The sequence below is a fragment of the Bombus huntii genome, chromosome 1 (assembly GCF_024542735.1).
Source record: "Bombus huntii isolate Logan2020A chromosome 1, iyBomHunt1.1, whole genome shotgun sequence".
Classification (NCBI taxonomy): Eukaryota; Metazoa; Arthropoda; class Insecta; order Hymenoptera; family Apidae; genus Bombus; species Bombus huntii.
The window spans coordinates 13,669,414-13,689,992 of record NC_066238.1 but is presented as its reverse complement, the minus strand read 5'-3'; the positions used below and the strand labels follow the sequence as shown (position 1 = coordinate 13,689,992).

At 32.8% G+C, this 20,579-nt stretch overlaps 1 protein-coding gene and 1 long non-coding RNA gene across 4 annotated transcripts in view; one reads left to right on the top strand and one right to left on the bottom strand.

Annotated features, from left to right (window-relative positions):
• LOC126871013 (carboxyl-terminal PDZ ligand of neuronal nitric oxide synthase protein-like) overlaps positions 1 to 20,579 on the bottom strand; it is a 38,897-nt gene that overhangs the window by 16,764 nt on the left and 1,554 nt on the right. For 2 of the 3 annotated variants that reach the window (XM_050629335.1, XM_050629404.1), the window contains exons 2-6: positions 12,356 to 12,503; positions 5,292 to 5,363; positions 5,115 to 5,204; positions 3,736 to 3,797; positions 3,351 to 3,459 (exon numbers count right to left, since the gene is read on the bottom strand). In XM_050629335.1, coding sequence (XP_050485292.1) covers positions 3,351 to 3,459; positions 3,736 to 3,797; positions 5,115 to 5,204; positions 5,292 to 5,363; positions 12,356 to 12,463 — 441 coding nt within the window. In that variant the 5' untranslated portion in view covers positions 12,464 to 12,503. Of the gene's footprint in view, positions 1 to 3,350; positions 3,460 to 3,735; positions 3,798 to 3,943; positions 3,979 to 5,114; positions 5,205 to 5,291; positions 5,364 to 12,355; positions 12,504 to 20,579 lie in introns of those variants that run through there. The other variant, XM_050629400.1, reaches the window with a different exon arrangement.
• On the top strand, positions 3,973 to 5,108 carry LOC126871052 (uncharacterized). Its single transcript, XR_007691512.1, has 3 exons — positions 3,973 to 4,118; positions 4,305 to 4,809; positions 4,932 to 5,108. It is a non-coding gene; the product is annotated as an uncharacterized LOC126871052 (long non-coding RNA).

Genomic DNA, 20,579 nt, shown 5'->3' with positions numbered 1-20,579 from the left:
GGTACTACTTTCAAAGTTTTACTTTAGGTCACTTTGAAACGTGTTTTTATTATTATCTTTTGCGTAATTTTCTTTTATTTTAATATTTAATTTCTATTCCACTTCTTTTCCTTGCTCCTTTGCTTCCTTTTTATAAGTCTGTATATCATAAGTATATTATGTTCTTTTTCCATTATTACTCTGAATAATTATCATTATTGGTATATGACGACTAAAGTAAAATAAAACACTACACAAAACATAACGGAATCCTAACCTCTAATTTCAGTTCCAGTAAATCTCCATTCCCAAACTTTACTGTAATAAAATTTCAGGAAAAATCTGGAAAAATTTAATAAAAATACCATCTGATTCGATGAGAATAAAGAGTTTAGGAATGCTTCGTTATTTACAATAATGACTACTTATACCGAGAACAAGAGGTTGCTAAAATAATCTATATAGTGAGGAAAAGAAAAATCAGACGATTGCGAATTGCACACTCGTCTGTATTCGAGAAAGATATGCTATTTTGTTTCGGAGAAATACGAAGATTACAAAACTTACAAAAGTATTCCCTCCCCCATATTTCATAATTGTAAAAAAATTTAGTTGAAAGTTTAGTTGATATTTTCGTAACTCCTTTATAGTAAAAAATTTAACAAAATAAATAATTGGAATGTTAACATGATTCTCATGTTAAACTCAAGTACATGTTTTATTATCTTTATTCTAAAAATAGAAAAAGAAACTAAAAATAAAACAACGTATATGAATTATATCCTAATTAAAGTCACTAGATAAGTTTAATCAAATAAAAATCACCTTCTCTCTTACTCACGAAGTCAACACAATTTATTACAATATTATTATCATTGAAAATAACGTAAACTAATGTAAAATTCTCTAGCAGTTATTTAAATTTATTTATAATTATTTGATCATACTAACATACGTCAACATCATTGGTTGACGTCAGTGTCATCAGCAAAAACATACATAAACAACTCAAACTTAAAAATGTTCTAGATGCAATAATTATTAAACAATCAAACAACATATAAAAATTATACGTAACAGAAACAGCAGATGACGACGATGCAATAGAGGCTATCGCGTGTAATTTTCCAGTCTAATGATATTGTGCGAGATTCTTGCAGCGGTCCACATTAAGCTAACGTAAAATTATACGAGACAGTACCAACGTTTATTATAATACACAGGTAATACCTATCATAGTCATAATGAACGAGCCAGTGTGGATAGAGCATTACACCAGGGATTTTATCGTCACACGATCTCCCGAAGCCGGCGCCCATGATCTCGACCGAGAGAAGTGGAAGGTGCATTCTGCTCCCTTGGCAGCGATGCAACTTTGTCCCCTCCGCTTCTCTACTCCTCTCTTTGACCGAACGACAACGATGGTTCTAACAAGCCTCGAGAGTCTGCCGTTCAACATCGAGAAATTTCAGAAACCTGATATAACAATTTGGTGGAATGATTTTGAAAGTAAATTGCAAAAATTAAATATTAGATTATTGAGATAATTTTGTAATTCAGGAATACTTTTTGAGAAAGCTTTCAACGAATTGTGTACAATAATTGAACTATTATGAATTTGGACATTCCTACAGATTGTTGTTAATTTTTAGTTTCAAATTATTATTAATTTAGATGGTAATTATATAGAAATCTGCAATTTTCGAAAATTGCAGTTTTGTAGAAAAGGATTCTGTTGCATAATGAAAGTGAATTACTAAGAATCTTATGAAAATTTGTAGCTTTTTATAGTTGATGTTATCGTATTAAAGATTTGCTTCTGGAATTTGTAAGATTAAAAAAGGAACTCTGCAAGATTCAAGTACTGAAATTAAAAGTTAATTAACTCTACTTAATTTACATTTAATTTCAATTTAGAAGAATGCGATTTTATTACGGCGGAACATTGAATCTTAAAGTAACCAATAATTTCTCAAATTAAAAACTTTCTACAAGAAATTCTAAAATATCTATCATCTGAAGAAAATGACGAGTATTAAAGATCAGAAATATTCAGAAGTTTATGAACCAGTAATGAGATGTTTAGTAGATCTTGAAAGATAAACCTTGCAAAAAAGTCCTACAAACACAGAAGATAGAGTAGAAATCCAGGAAGTCTTACAAACATAAAAATCTATTGCTATCTTAAGAACATTACAACATTTTAAAGTTTCCTAGTCATACAAGCACTCACGCATGATCTACGTGCATCTTTGATATTTTAATTATACTCCACACACTTCAAACTATAATCCTCCAAGAAAATTCTTTAAGAACTATTCAACTTTTTTATCTTTATACAGGATGCAAGATTTGCAATTTTTTCAAGGCATTATAAAGACCAATTCGCATCAAAACATCAAGAAATAAACCAACATCTTTTATCCATCTAAATTACCCTGAAGACTCGCCAGAAAAAGCTTAAATGACTATAGTGATTGCATGAGGAAGAGGTTCAAGTTGATTCTAGCTGTGACGAGTAGAAGAAACGTGGAATGAGGCGAAAAGAGGAACAGGAAGGCTTCAATCGAGCTGGAACAGGCAGAACAAAAAGGAGAGTGAAAGAAAAGAACGGGGAGAAAGAAAAGTCAGGGAGCAAAAGTGTACGTGTGCATGAAAGAACTCGAGAGGGATGGCTCGGTTATTTATAGGATTACAATAACGTGACTTGATAAAATGCCAGGCGACACAGTTTTGCGCCGCGGGAATAATTGTGGGTGTACGCACGTGCACCACGCAACATTATGGCTTGATGACTATGCACACCCTACAGAACAAGAATTCTACTACGTTCTGTGTAAAAATTGTTAGAGACAGTTAGCTTAAGTTTAAGCAATTCTGAAAATTGTAGAGTATTTAAATTTTTTTTATTTTTTAGGTGTCTAGACTTTTTAATTTTAGTTGTAGGATTTAATAAAATTTTTGAACAGATTTCAGAATCTTTAGCTTTTTAATTTCAGCATTAATGAAAATTTGGGAAAGATTCTAAGGATTTTAACTGTATAATTTTTTGTTTAAGATTAATAAATTTTGTCGCAAAGATTTTAGGAATTTTAATCTTGTAACTTTGGAATAATAAAGTCTTGAATTTATTGAATTGCGTAATTTAAGAATAAAAGTATAAATTTGTAGAATATATTTAAAATTAGGAATAAGGAGCTCATACAAATTCTAACTACACCTTTGTACTAAGAATTTTCTAGTAGCTTATGCCCAATTACTTTAATATCATTTTCTATATCAGTACTTGAAATTTGATGACATTACAGATATTTAAGCTAATTCATCATAGTCACATAAAGAATATAAATAATTTGACACGCATCACTTACCTTTTTACTAGATTTGAAGACGTTGCACTTAAACGTGTTACTGCTTCCATCACGGGCAATGTAACTAAAAATTTTCAAGTCGTGGCTATCATGAGAGACGTAGAATATCCTGTAACAAATATAAACAATCACTTTAAATCAGAACACTAAAAGAATCTGCAGATCTACAAACAAGTATTTCCAAATAGAATATATAAAAAATGATTATAAAAAGATACTACACAGTAGAAACCGGTTAATATAATTTTATAATTATAAAACGTTTGCACATAATTAGATTAAAGATTGATCGGAAGTTGCGGTAATTGGTGAACTATAGCAAACTTGTTCTTGTACACAGAGTACGCAGGATGTTCCCATGAGAGAAGCGAACGATTTAGCTTACCTATATATGGGATGGTGCATCAGGTATATTTTATTCTCGTCCATCCACTGTTGCTGCTTCTTCTGTGAAAACAAAGGACAAATAACGACTCATTAATCTCATGATTTGTAGGTTAGTCTCGGATGAGAGAATTGAAGCTTAGAATAGTGTGTCTCGAATGTAATATGACACTTGATTGAGAAAGAAAAGTTAGGTTAAGAAAGTATACGTGACGCTCATAATAGACGGAGAGAAATAAAAAAGTTTCTGTTTTAAATTTAGATCATCACATTGATGAAATATGTACACATGAAAACATTTTTTTTTCACGTGATGTTTCATTTTAGAACAGATTTACTCCCGCTGAATGATAATGGACAACAAAATGTAAATATAGTCAAGAGGTATACATATATTACAGACCAATGCAACAAGCCAAAAAGCATGGCGTGATAAATCAGACCCTGCTGTTTTGAGTAATTCATATGTTAACGTTAAAATATTACGATGCAATCTTCTGTTTTTAGCGGCAATTTTTATCACTTTATTGAATATCTCGATACATATTGTATTTCGTTTATCTGTTTCAGATACAAGATGAGATTTCATTCAACTGACAAATTCTGCGAAAGAATGTTTGACACCTATTTTTTGATATTTGGTATTCAAAGCTTGTAATTTAATATTCTAAGCTCAGTACTCAGCATTTGATACTTAATATCTACAATTTAATATCTACAATTTATTTAATAATTTAACGCTTGGTATTCATTAACCAGAACTTAATATCGCTTAGAACAGTGTATTTAACTCACAATATTTTACATTTCTTTCTTAGCATTCATATTTACTAATATTCACTATTACGTTCTCAACACGTATTCAAACTTTATCTGCTATCCTCGCAAAGTACAATGCATATTACTAAAACCTTATTATGCCTTGCCCAAGAAATCAAATCTGTGCTAGACGATCATCCATTAGAGCAAAGGTCCTCAACTTGGTGTACAAGTTCCCTGGTAGTATCCGGGAAAGTTTTTGAGGCACACCATAGCCGCCATTAATTGCTTATTACAATGTTCATGATTTTATAAGGTTTGTGAAATATTTATGACATTTTAACGCGTACGTTTATGTCAACATTTAACACGTATTTCCATACTATAACTATGCGAACCCTAAAGAACCCGAAATGATTGAAAACCGCTGCATTCCAGAGTGGACAAATTTGAAGATATGAACGACAGATGACACTGTCGCATACATACATACAGAAAAATAAGGAAAAAGATAAGAAGCAGAAAGGAAAGAATAAAAAACAGAACTAACAATGCAATTATGACGGACACGCAATAGCGGGCAACCAATCGGATAACGAGCACGAGTACAGGGGCAATTACCTTCTTCTTTCGAAGAGTGACTTTTAGTCCGTCCACCGATACCTCCAGCGTCACTTTCTTCTTTTTGATCCCTTTGGCCTTGAACTCGTACTGAGGACAGAATAAGGCTGAAATAAACGAACCAACTCTGGCCCGCGGGAGCGTCCTCGCGGTTAATTAGAGATTATGCGAACTCACGCGGATTCTTCGCATCGCCGCCACGATCTCCACTCGGCTGGTCGGTCGAGGAACCTCCATAGAGCCGATGAACTACAGACAAACGTATAAAAGAGAAGGAATTAGAGACAGACTGGATTTCTTATTACTCGTTGCTTTCCATACCAGCGGCTGGCAGATATTGACTTACCTCCACCAGTTGTGCCATGTTGATTCAAATAATGAACGTATCTGATGAAAAGGTGGTTTTTAGAAAAATGACATTTGATATTTAACAACCAAGCATCGATTTCACATACGTCCAAAATGTTATATGAAAATAAAGTTATTCAATTATTCGAACAATAATTAGTTCGGATAATCATATACCTGTTATAAAGATTTAAAGAACAATTTTATCTTAATTCTGAAATATAACGATAGCAATTATAAACGTTTAATTCTATTTTAATCGGAAGTTTCTATTCTGATCGAAACAGAATAAAAAGCGGATTATTAGACATGGTAGTGAACATCTGATTTCTACCACTGTTTTGAGAATGCCAAAACAGCTCGACTTGCCGGGGGTTACCGGCTAAAGATCAAAGACAGATAACCGGAAATAGGTTCGCTAAATGCAGCGACGCGCTTCGTCTTGGCCAGTGATTTATCGGAATAAATCGTGAAACGTTCTGTTGTAGCTTGGTTATTGACGTACGATGGAACAGCAAGAGATTAATAAAAATTAATAGATCAAAAAGAAGAAAATAAATATTTTCTTTGATTTTTCATCGACTCTAACGAGATCAAAGAACAGATTCCTTCGTTATGAAATAAGTAAACAGTTGTGCAGGTTCCAAAATGAAAATGAAAGAGGAGAGTTATTTGAATTACGTAGCAAATAGAACCACTTCACGTAGTATTGGGAATAAAAATCCTAGAAATCTTAATATTTGCACATACAGAAAAATAATGTCTTTTTCCATATTAAACGACAAATATAATAATTCCTCGAGTAAACATAATTTTCAATTTTTCAACTTTTCAATCCCGTATACTTAAAAATATAATTGTGTTTTTACAGGGTATTTCAAAGTCGGTACAAGGTCAATAAAACACTCAGTATAACTTGTTCTTTTTGATATCCTATAATTTTTCTGTCTTTTATAATTTCTAAAATTTTTTACATCTATTTAAACTGTATACCCTATATAGAATGCATAGATCGTACACGAGGACGCGCTGAACGCGACCAAGCGGCTGTATTTAGAATTTCCCCATTGAAACGATGACCTGGCCACGTGTTCTTAATGCACACGTGGTCATCCCCACACACGCCACAAGAAACGATCGAATTTCTCGAATTCGCGATTGATCGCGAGCGCAACGCGGTGAATCGGCCATTCTTCGCAGCATTTTAAATATTTTAACAGCTGCGCTGCGCCGGCAAGCAATTCTTCGTAAGTGGTGTTTCTATTCCATAGGTGACAAGGCTAGTATAGACCTACATATAGGAAGTATTATGAGAAATCCAAATGCGACTGTAAGAAATGAGTTAGGGACTATGAAACTTGTGCAGCAGAAATAATTAAATTAAGGAAGAATTTAATTGGAAAAGAATTTAATTAATAGAAATTAATAATAATAAAAATTTGTAAGTTGATTAATAGATTTTTACAGCTGAATTATTCTATTAAATTATATTTCTAAATTATTATTGTTATTCGATAGAGATTATTCTTTTGATTATTTGCAATTCACTAGAACCTAAATACATACATACAGCGGATAGAAAGTAATCTGCAAGTTCAGTAGCCTTTAATATAGAAAACATTAAATTATTAACATGATTGATCTGCATAGCCTAAGTTTTATGCATAAATAATAAAAATTAATAATCTGAATGGAACATTATATACTGTTAAAAAAATTCAGAAAATGTTCGAGAAGAGGGTAGAAAATGTATTCCATATTAAAGTGAAAAACACATAGGGGTGGAGATAAGGTATAATGTATCTATGATCGAGGCGTGACCAAGTTTCCCGGATATTCGTACCGCATGAAAGAAACGCAACGCGAACGTCTTTGCCAAGAGGATCAACCGTATCTAAAATTATTGTGACTTTACTAGGGCGAAAAATTTCTCCGGAAAAGTGGGACGCACTCAGCGAAATGTATTTTGATTTTCCTCTTCTGAATCCTTGTTAACAATACGCTAAACTATAGTCACAGTGAAGTATATTATAATACCAAGGAAGAAATAAAATAAAATATATAAAGTAAAAAATTCGTATAAAAATTAAATTATAATAAAGAAATGTTGTATATATAATAATTATAATAAAAGAAATTTTTGACTGAGATTTTTACAAAGAATTGATTTATTGAATTATTAACTTTGCTGAATGCACTGTGCAAGATTGAATTTAAATGCTTAGAGATCCAAAGGCGGCTTTCAAGGATATTATATTTCTCATCGTTCAAAATTCGAAGTAAATCGTATACATATATCCAGAAAAATCTGGACTTAGGAAAACGAAGATTAATCGCTAGGAAGTAAACTCTAGTAAATCCAATGAGAAGGCAGCGTTAGTAAAATCGGGCTCGTTCGACCTACATTGAAAAATTTAATAAGACAAGAAAAAAAAAAAAAAAAATAAACGTAAAAGATCTAACTCAGTTCGAAAATGAATTTTTATAAAATACATCGTTGTTTGATGAAATACAGTTACAGAAACAAAATTTGAAAAAGTATCAAGGAAATTGAATTGTAGAAAAATATTCAGAAAATACAACCATCAGTTAGAATAAAACAAAAATTTAGAAAAAAGAAAAAAGATAATACACACTAAAAAATTGATAGATTCTAAAAAGGAGTTTATTCAAAATATTGTGAAGCCACTTCCATGAGTTTCAAATGAAAGAACGCATCTTGAGAGAGAAGAAAAGAAAACAAACAATAAAAAAATATTTGCATGAGTTCAAAACTTAAAAAAAACAAACGGAAAGGGGCAATAAAAAGAACTTATATTCCAGCTCTACATAAGTGAAAATAAATATTAGAACCAAGAATTCTAATTTAGATCCAATCGCACAAAAATGGAGAAAAAAAAATTATTACCTTATCCCTTATAATATGATACCATTCAATTGCATTGCAGTACATTTGCTTCTAAAAAAGAGAAACTACAATTGCTTTCTCACATAAATTTGCAATAAATACAATACGATAAATAATACAATAAATAAAAGTATTATAGTGACACATACAATATAGACTATGAATTTTTATGCATTTATAGGAAAGTAGAATAGCAAAATTGCACAAAATGTACATAATATGAAAAAATATATAAATCCTTTCCGTAATGTGTATTTGGTAGATAAATTTTCTGTGGACGTTCTACCGTCTTAATTACATTCTCGAAAATGCGAATTTGCATAAGGGAAATAAGACTTGAAAATGTAATGTACATGAAGAAATATACATACATGTGACTTGCAAGTCACATGGCATTTAGCAGAGGGTTAGTGGGCCTGCTCTAGGGGACCACGTCGGCGCTGGAACACAGCGCGGAAAGCCAAACGTCACTGAGAGAGAAACGGCTGAAGAACGACGCGAATAGCTTCGGTGCGACGTTCCCTCGCAAAGTGACCGCTTTACGGTGCTGCTTTACGAGCTTACGAACTTACGAACGCGAAAGCTTTAACCTTTCTGAGAAACGAACGCGCAGCGCTCGAATAAACACGTGCACAATGACGTCACGGTCCTGTTTCTCCCCGCTTGTGTGCCGCAACCAAAAATATTCCCTCTGTCGCGTTATTGTTGCGATTGTTGCAGTCGATAGGTAGTCATCGATTAAACACCTAAGTTTCTTCACTTTTTCTTACAGTTGCCGATGATTTATAGAGGTTATAAGTTATGTCATAATCGTGTACTGTTCGAAGAAGTGAGTGAATATTGATTTTTTAGTCCTATCACCTGTCGCTGAAACTACTATGGGACTTAATTGTACATGATTGTTTCTTTATATGAATCATTACTACAGTAACCTGCATTTGATCAATGTCATTTTTCGTGCTGCGAGCGGCAGTAAAGTCACGTGACTCGTGAGGGATACATTGAAATGAAGCGCATGCGTATTGGGACCGATTTGTGTGTTAAGCGAATGTAGTAGTATATAATCTACATATACTATATGTATAAACTCAAATGAGCCTTGATATATATTAATTAATAAAATAAGTATTTTCTTCTATGATTCAATTAATTATTTTAAAATTGAATAAATATGTTTTAGAATGATATTTATATAAAGACACTATACTTATATAGCAATATATAATATATATAAAGCCTCTATTATACTATGCGTATCTCAATTTTTATTTCAACAATATAAAACTTTTAAAAGAAAAATCTATTAAGAAATTTGTAATGGTTGCGCACCCTATTCTTGAGATGCAACTATTAATGGAAGAAACAGTAACAATGTTTTAAAAAATAAGAAAAGAATTCAATATTAATTTACATTTAACGGATATTGAAAATCCAAGTGTGTAATACCCTTATTTAGATTATTTTTGAATTGTTTCAACTGTTCTATGAAAATTATAATACTGGTGGTTGTTTTAGCGACTTTGTTTTTCTAAATCACCCTGTATATTCTCAACAAACAGATTGACCGCTTCCGTAACGGCGTAACGGAATGATACACTTTTCAGTTTCTTGGAAACACTTGCGGTTTTATGCGGCCATTCGAACGGCCCGAATTGTGCAGTAAATTACAGCGTCACTCGTCAAGTATTTCGGGAAAGCGGGACCAACGTGAATGGCTTCATGGTACAATTGGAAAGCGCCAGAGAACGGAACTTCAGTCACTCACATGATATAGCTACACTACTATAAACTGCAAGCTCAAAAACTAAATTATATATTACAAAAAAATTGTATCAGGTTGTCCGAAAAGTGTCTTCCTTTCACAGACACGTCTTTTACAACAACGCATCTTTATACAAACATGAAACCTAATCTGTCGAACGTTATAATCTTTATCTTGATAGAACAAAATGGATCGTACGTAATTCGATAAAATAATACAAAACAGAAAATGTTGTGCATCCATTACTTCCTTATAAAACGAAAGAAACTATTCGGACGACCTAATAGTATGTAACAAAATTTATGAATCCATAATTTATTTAATTTTGATACACTATAAAATACGTGAATTATTCTATCAAATGTAATACAATAAAATTCCCACAATATTAAAAATCAAAAATATTGCGATCAATATTTGAAGAAGTTTTATCCTGACAACCAAACTTTATTAATCTAAAATCAAAATTTATGAATCTATACTTTATTCAATTTTCATATGAAATACATACATTATCTTTCCAAATGTACTATGACAAAATTTACTCGATATTAAATATAAACGAATATTACCAGCATTAACAAAAATATTCTAATAACAAAAATCATCACAATTAATAGTTTCAACCGAAATAAAAAACCAAAATATTCGCGCTGTTTGAAAAAGAAACAAATAGAAGACCATACAATTTTACCGTTTCGTGTATTCTGCGATCGCGGGACATAATCCAGATATCCGTTAGACAGCTGTTGTTTCCATTCTCATTTCAGCACTTTTCTTCGCCGATCATGTTTCGAAGGTTTAACGTTTACCTCCCGCGAAATAACTGTCCCCTTCCGATGTTATAGTTGTAATAACCGCTAGTGTTCAGAAGACAACGCGGCCTCCCTCCAGAAATTACGCCTTATTGGCACGATAAAGTTGCTTGCTGTTACTACCTTTGCTACGATTTTCTCGGAACTCACTTAAAATGGAAAGATCGTTGGCGCGTGACTGGACCACGCTGTGTTCTCATTGAAAACTCGAGCTTTTACGATGTAAATAATGGAGGTACAAATTGAAATACACCATTAATTATATCCGTAATTTAAAATCGTAGTTACAGGTATTGTGAGTAATTGAACAGTTTCAATCTTAGAAATGGTAAATTGAGAAAGGAAAGTTTTACACTATGAGATATTCGATACAAAGGATATCTAAAATTGTGAAAGCCGATATGAATGTCCTTTAAGGTTATGTGACGTGATACAGTAGCCTTCCCGATATAGCGAGGTCTTAAATTAAAACATCCACTAGCAATAATAACGAATATAGTGAATTCCAGGGTTGCATATAATGATTTGTGTTTTTCAATAAAGATTAAACTAAGCTTTGGTATGTTACATGAGGTTATGATTTTTATCTTATCGAGTTTCTAGCAGTTCTACAGTCGAAGGGTTTAAAATGTAAACTTCGTCTGCTGATCGATTTTAAAACCTTGATATATATAGTATCTACAGGGAAGGTTATATCAAGAATTCTTATTTGATAGGATATGATAAACGTGATCTATAATCTATACGAACGAATAACTCAGGTGGCGCTAGCCTAAGATTCTACGACCAGAAAGAAACCTTTCTAGAGTCAAATAACGTAAGACAGATAAGTAACTACAAAATGATGAAACTCAACTGGTGGCATCACGATATTGCGTATTCCCGAATCAGGAAACTTAAAATTGAGGGATACAATTATGTCTTGATAAAATCTTATAGTAGTAAATTTAAGTCCTATCATCCTAATATTTCTTAAATCAAGATTTAGATCTGATCCAAACTACATAATCCTAGAATTTTCCAGCCTAAAGTTCCACGATGCTGAATTGTTCTAACACAAATCCCACAACTTCATATTCTTTGAATTTAAGGTCCTGCGATCTTAGAATTGCTCTACTGGATATCAAATCTTTCGAACATTCACAAATTTCAATAGTTCAGGAGTGGTAAAAATTATTTGTTACTTTTTAAAATCCATAAACCTCAATACATTATCATCGTCCTTAACGAAATTTATAATGAAACGTTATACACGTAATATACCAGTTTCTTTAGAGTCACGTGGGGACCTGGAATTTGCCTGGGGATGCGAATACGAGTGGGAGAAGCTCAACGGCTCGCAAATTCTCGTTTGGGCGGTGGGCAGCCGCTGGCTGTGAAAATCGGAAAGCGTTTAATGTTTGATTACCTTGGCGTGGAAGACAATTCCACGGTGGAACGCCTCCTCACTATGCAGTGGTATCCTCGTGTCGTACTCGTCATTATGCACGAGATTGTATTGCTTCTTAGAGGGCATGCTTGGCCCAGCTTCATTCGATTATGCTCGTCCAGTCTCGCTGAAACATTATATCAAATATTATCGTTTGACATCATCGTTCCTTCACTCATAAAATTTTCGCTTTTCCCTTCTTATTTTAGCTCCCTCTTTATCTTCCTACGTTTAGAGACTAAGATTAAGTTGAGAAACATTGTTCTCTCGCGTACATATTTTTCACGACTTAAAATCTGCCTGTTCAAACAAATATGAAAAAAAAATGATTTGGATACGCTGTTGTTTACGACTTACCGCTGTTGAATTCTTTTTCTGCGATTATGTTTTCCATTTTAGATAGATAACTTTTAATTAAATAAAACTTTATGAAACGCATTTCATGAAAAATATAGATTTAGAAGGCTCTTTAGTAATCTTCTAGAACCGGAATTTAGTTTCCAAGAAAAAAAAGCGGTAATCAATTACAATCAATTAATTGTTAACTAGCAACTGTTACAAATAGATTATTTAGTTTCAATATAATGGTATACTAATAAATTAATATAATAATTTGGTGATATGCAATGAATTTCATTTCGTTGTAAATCTTGTGGATTAATTCTACTATAATCTTTGAAACTCTTCTAATCTATTGTAACTCGCCTACCAAAAAATTTTCCAAACAACTTCCTGATTTCTAGAAAAACAAACTTTAGTATAAGTTTGAAATAAAAGGGAAGGTGAGCAGAAGAACTATATTACGTCATATAATCAATACTATATCATGTGTATTTATATGAAAATCTGTATATACGAGATACCAGACATTTATCATAGCCTACGGAAGCAGGAATGTTTGCGACCACCGAGTCACAGATTTTCAGCCTGCTGACTAACGGACAGGAAACTGACTAAGCCTGGATAGGAAATCGATGTCGGAAGATTTGTACGTAGCCACCACCCTATTAATCTCTCTGATATTCGATTTAAAGGTAAAAATTCATGGATCAGATAGGTTTTCGACTATATTTCGAATAGATTAGTTCGACTGACGACAAGAATAACCTACCCTAGGATAAAAAATGTAGGTCAACCTTGCGCTTCGGCTCTCAGCTGCTTATGGCTAGGATCATTCCACATTTCAACATCAAATGTTTACTTTGTAGCGATAATATGGAGAGTGTTGTACAGTATCCGGACTGCAAAATATTCGGCCAAAATGACACATTTTATAAGGTGTAATATTGCGTATGCATTTGAGTATTGAATTAGGTTAGAGTTATTTTTTATTTTCCGGCCGCCGCCATTAAACCGTGATCATACAAAGAACAGTAAGTTGTTGTTTTGCCGCTCTGTATGATCACGGTGTTACGCGGATTTCTACAGCGAAGATTTTTGTCGTCCATATGTTCGTAAGACCGAATTTCTAACACAGTTCATTTCCGTGAAAAATGACGCCCAGCTTCGACTTTAGCGGCCTAAAATACCGCCGAACAGACATACTATACTTTAACCGGATACTATACTTTATTCTTTTTATTTCCCAATATAACTGCTATAGCTTTTATAATTCTGTGATTTCTAATAATTCAAGTTTTATAATCTACATACATTTGCAATAAAAGTGCAATAGCAAATTGAAATGCGAAATGCATGACTAATAATTAACCTAACCTTCACGACATGAGAGTTCAAATAAGAGTAAGATTAAAAAATAAAAATTCTAATACTACAGCCAGGTCACTAAATGAAAATAATAAAATAAATAGTTGTACATAAGTAACTAAACTTCTCTTTCTATTTTCGATTCTTAAATCCAAACCTGCCAACATCGCGCCAGGTGCTCCACCATAATAATCTAGCCGCAATAAATCACCTTGATAAATTCACCTTGAGTATATCAGATTGCTCACCACTGTAAGCCTTCATCGTACTTTTATTCTTTCCACGTTATCGAGCCTTGATTACTTTCTGAAAATAGTACATATAATCTCTATTTAAGGCCTGGGATTTCAAAAAGAAAGAAAGATCGAACCTGTACATCCACGTGCTGCAACTGGTACCGCGTTCAAGGTCAGTCGTGAGCATAGCTGACGCACGGCTGACGTTTTCTGATCGAGCTGTGTACCAGGTCGAACAAAAAGGCTCGTCGAAGCCTCAAGATAGCATCGAGGCCGAGAATAAGCGCCGATTTCCTGTGCCCGCGTTCAATGCACGAATCCCACCGATTCGTCCTCTCTCATTCATGGTGTAGAAGTGCCAGGTGGTCGGTCCTTTATCGTAAAAGCTAATTCTCGAACTTTTTTTTTTTAATCTGTATGCGCGTGTTTTGGTATTATTAGATTGATGGGAAATAAATTCCTAACTTAGATCGAATGGAACGGATATAGGTTAAGTATGTTACTGTGATGCTAATATTTTATCATTTGTTACTTAACTTAGAAGAGCTTTCAAATGTAAAAGATTAATATTTATGTATGTCATTGATTGATTAAAAAATTGATTTACGTTCCTTGTATTTGTATTATTATGAGAAGAATTCTGCATTATTTATCCCGAGAGTGTATAACCCTCGTATGATTTGGTATTATTAGATTGGTGCAAAATAAATACCTAACCTAGATCGGTTGTAATGGATTATAGGTTAAATATGTTACTGTAATGAGAACTTTTTATTATTTATTGTTTAATCTTCAATAATACCGTTAGAGAGCCTCTCGAGCGTAAAAGATTAATTTTTGTAATGATGTTATCTCAAAATCGAAAGTTACTTTATTAAAAAAAAAATATCGTTGAGCAAATAATAAATTGCCTCTCCTATCTCGTCCCTCTCAACTTCTAACAATACGATCATTCTTGAAACGTAACAAAACTTGTCAAGATTAATCTCAGTCTTCATTGAAAAGCCCTTTCAAGGGGAGAAAAATAGTGCGAATTTAAGAACACGATTTTCTTTTGTTAAATTTAAGTCGCCTGAAATTGTTAACCTCTAACGAAACCATGCACGTAGCACGTAAAGCATGAAGAAAATCATCATCTACTGCAAAAATGAAAATTTGTTAATTTATAAAATTAAAAAATGCGGTCTAAAAAATTCTGAAATTCAAATACCAAAATATCATCGAGTAGCTAAGTGTTATATTATTTATATAATAACAATAGAAAGGAAGTAGAAGTCCTTAACAATAATCCTTATACAGTGGTTCATAAAAGTATTTGAATATTTACGATGAAAAACTTTTATGAATATATATGTGTGTATACAACACATCGAAAACCCCAATAAATCCAATTTCAGTAGTTTACACTCGAACCCTCCGTATATTCTCCCTTAATAAACCTTTAATAAATGTAAACCGCACACTTGTATTCCGAACAACCCCAACCTTTTAACAACGCAGCGCAGCTTAAGCAAAAAGGATACACAGAGTTCATGAAAATTACAGTACGTTGGAGGGTTGCGAGAAATCCTAAGATCCTCTTGCGTGAGATTCGAGAAATAAAACCTCGAGGGGCGAAACAACTTTACTTTACAGAGTAAATGAGATAGAAAAAGAAAGGAACAGGGAGAAGAGTGAAAAAGGCAGAGAAGCCTTCTATATCAATCGTACTTGGCAAGATTTTATCGTGACGGTGATTCCATTAGTCCCTTGCGAAAACAGAACTACCTTCGACTTCAACTCTTCTACACGAATTACATTCGCTGGCACGTGCAGTGTGTTGCATTTAACTTACGGCTGAAGATAACGAAAATATTATATAAAATAATATACTAAAAGCAGGCACGAATTAGCGGAGAGTTATATTCCTTGTATTTCTCGTTATTCAAGAAAAATACACTTCATATTACAAATATAACAAGTGAATTATCTTAAGAAAAATTAAGAAAGCAATCGTATTTTAAAAATGCATATTACACAATTTTCAATATGACCTATTACAAAATAAATTTTATTTCATATTTATATAAATTTATTTCATTTTAACATTTTTAACCCCCTCCTAATATCTTTATAAAAGTCGATTGTCCTTCAAATATTGTTTCAAAAGCTTTAATCTGTCCTGAATACTCCTAATTAAAATACATATACAACAATATAATAATGTGTGTATAGATATAAGAATTGACAAGTATGAAATGCTATATCAGAGGGATAACAGGGAAATTAAAAAAGATGGCGAAAGGGAATGAATATATCGATCGGATTTGTGATTCATGTCCAAGATGATTCATTTCAACAAGTAAGAGAAACACATATGCAGGACTTACAGATGTCACGTGTGAATCGAAATGGAAGAATTGACTGCAAAAGAGGAATAAAAAAAGTTGAACAGATTCGTTAAAACTTTCTCGTACAATATTATTAGATAAAAGAAATAAAAAAGAATTCTAGGTTATCTGCATTATTTTTATCTCTACACTAACCTCAATATTCAATAAAACTATCTTTAACACTTATTACTTATTTACGATGACTATTCATACTACATACTAACATTTTGCTAAATATACTTACATATACAGTAAATATCTCGTAACATTTACATACATTTCAATACTCATTACATTGCTAATGAAGTTCCAAAATCTTTTATATAACACGTATAATATATACACAAAAGTTTCCTGTGGTAAGCGTTTAAGTACTTCAATGATTCGCTGTGTACGATGATGATTCTTTGATCACACCCGTTATAGGAAGCCTTGGAAACCATGGGTACGAGATGGAGGGGGATTAGAACGAAGATGCGAGAGAGCAAAGGTAAAGAAGAGACGATAGATGGGAACCTTATATCAGAGGGACAAGTCGTAGCTGGATTTATTCTTCGAACTAGAATTCACGACGATCGGCTCACTGGGTCCATTCGTAAACGAATTCTCGGACCACGCAGTAAGGTCATCCAGCGATTTTGTTACACCATGCGGCAGCTGCGGCTTTATCCGCCTTTGTATCTCTCCATAACCATTGCGGAACATATACATATATACCCACATGTATACTTGATTCCTTAACCGAATCTGTGAAGCATGAAAAAGCTAATTGATCAAAGTATCTTATTGCATTAATGAAACGCGTGTAGAATGCTATTACAAAGTAAACTGCTAAAGTGAGGGAAAAATGTTATAGAGACACTAATTACGTTAAGGTAGATGGCGCTAGTGTTTCTTTATGTATTTTTATGTTACTTTCTTTCCACGAATGTAAAATGTTATTTTGGTATATTTATAGGATCTGAAATATTGGAATGTAGAAGAGAAGTATTTCCCGCTTCCTCGAAGGTATTTCAACCATGCTATGAAAAATGTGAAAAGAAAAGGTTTTATGAATAACAAGTATGGATAAAAGGCGGAATAGGAAGCAATTTTATTACATCCGTTTTAACGCCAACTGATATCCATGGAATCATGAGCGACGAAGAAAAAGAACAGTAATGTTTCTGACATTATCGCAGACCAGAAAGTAATATTTCCTGAAAAAAGAGTGGCTAAGCTTATTCCTTAGGGGAAAACGATTGGAACTTGATACAATATTTGCTAAATAGAATGCCTACTTAAATTCTACAGATAAGAAAAGAATAAATAAATTTCAAAATTTATTAAATATTGCTAAATTTTTCTTTTATCTATACATTTATTAAAATTTGTTAATTTATATTCTTCTGTTTAAGATACTACTTAAGATTTGTTAACTGTGATCATAGAAACACAAACCTGTATAAGTACACAAAACCGTAATGTTTAATTTTCATTGCTCGTATCTCTATCAGTTGAAATTAGACATGCTTCTATTCAAGAAATCTGAATTGCTTTACGAAGAAAACACAATTTGCATTCAATGCCCATACTCTTTCTTGGTATCATAGCGAACATCTGCCGTGAATGAACATTTAATGCACATAAATAATTCCTAGAAAGTTACAGGCTCGTTATAGGCATGGAAAATCGTTAAATACTGTTCGATTTATTTTTAATAAGCTAGACTCGAGCATATTGATTGCGAAAAACGGAATTAATATATGAAAGCAAACCCGTTGACCTTATACGTACAAATAAGTATAAAAGAAATAAATTCAAAGAAGTCAGTCAAGTTTAGTATATTCAGCAATATTTGATTACAAAATTATATGTTAACATATTGAGAGAGAAAGAAAATTGGAATTAAAAGAAGATGTTAATATCTTGAATGAAAAGAGATTAAAAAGTTAAAAAACTACTAAAAAGAATACTAAGAAAACAAGAATACAGTCGCTATACGTAAATCTTCCTCGACAAATATACAAACAAAAAGATGTCAATGAACAAAATTTAACTGAGTATAAAATATTTAAAAACGAATTCCTTAGTATAGCAAGCACTCGCCGACGGGTATAAAATGAATACAGTAGTTAATCTCTTGGAATGGATTAAATACGCCTATAATATCGGTCGTGCATAAAAAATTACACAGTAAAAATCCTGAGAGAGTCGATTATTAAAGGGATAGGCGATTGCGTCTAAACGCAGAGTTCAAATACCGCCAGAGGATGCAACTTTTCTGCACACTTGAATTAAGGTGGCGTTCACACGAGCTCGATTAAACAAAGCGAAGGTTTTTGTAGCTACAACCTGCGTCCACCTACGGTGGCAATAACTATGGGGAACGGTAAACGCGCGCCGCATACTCATTTCACGATCCGTCTCTCTGATCTGTTTGTAATGCGACATCCATCGTGAATAGAATCTGAGAAGGAAACGCGCCTTAACGCGATCTTCCCGTCTAATTCCTTGATTTCTACACTGACGCACAATTACGATAGCTTTTCATTACTTCTTCAAAATAGACACGACAAATTGTATGAAAAGACATTTCCTATGGTAAAATCAAGCCCTGTGGTTAAATTTCCTGCGGTTGTAGAATAACAATAATATTGATGATAATAATGAATAAATAATTATTTAAAATTATTATAATATATATTTGATTGTAATAATAGATTGTAATAAATGTAAGGAAAATTTTTTATTTTCCATTGTTAAAAAAAATTTGGGGGATTGTAAAAGAATCAATTTCAGTTCTATACTAAACTTCTATTAAAAGAATCAAGGTCTTTCTGTTTTATGAACCAAGATTTTAAATAACAACTGCGAATTCATAAAAAAAGAGGAAGATGTACCGCAAAGAATATTAGATATATTAGCGTATCATAATTATACAAAATTATTTTCCCAACGAAAGATTATAAATTATATAATTTCTACCTATCACTAAGCGTACACTGTTTATAAATATTGCTCGAGCTCGCAGGTTATGGAGACTCATTGGAAACTGAGTCAAAGTGAAGGATCTCATAATCTCATTTAGCCACCCCACGTGCTATTGAACGCGTTTTACGGCCTGTGAGCATGTATCCCGCTACTTTCGCACGAGTCGTTAATTTCAGTGCGAAATCCATCGGTTTTAGTGATTTACACCGCGGCGTCCCGATATACAGCTTCTCATTGGGTGTACGCCGCAGAAACGAAAGCTGAAAACAAAACCGACGCGACGAAAACGATCTATGAGAAAATCTAACCTAATTTAGTATATTATGTACAGTGTACAGTAGTATGTTGTGAACTGGCTATCTAAGTTCCTCCCTACCTGTAGTAAGTCCCTAAGTTCGCTAATATATTATTAGTTCGTTCGATTTATAATTAAATATACGGAAAGTTGTTATCAATAAAGCTATGCCTCCCTGGACAATTGGCCACATAAGTCGTCACTTGTGGCCAATTAACGAGAAACATAGTTTAGGGAATAAATAAAGTTCGCGAATACAGTATTGCGACGTTCAATTTGTAACTAAGTACATCGGTAAAAATATACTTACCAAAAATTACCAATAATTATTGGTCACATAAATCCTCACCTGTGACCGATTAAAGAAACATTATTCCAAAGCATTACTCTACAGCATTGTTCATAGAACAAATAAAATCAATAATATAAAACAAAATCCACCAACTTATTACGTCGTTTGATGAATAACCAGATAATATACGGAGAATTTTCCCCATTAAAGAAAGATACTTTGATATTTTCCATACTTATTCCTGTACCATTATTGGTTATATTTATTTAATGTAGTAAATCACTTTTTTCAGTTAGTAAATAAAGAAGAAAATTATTACAAATTTCTT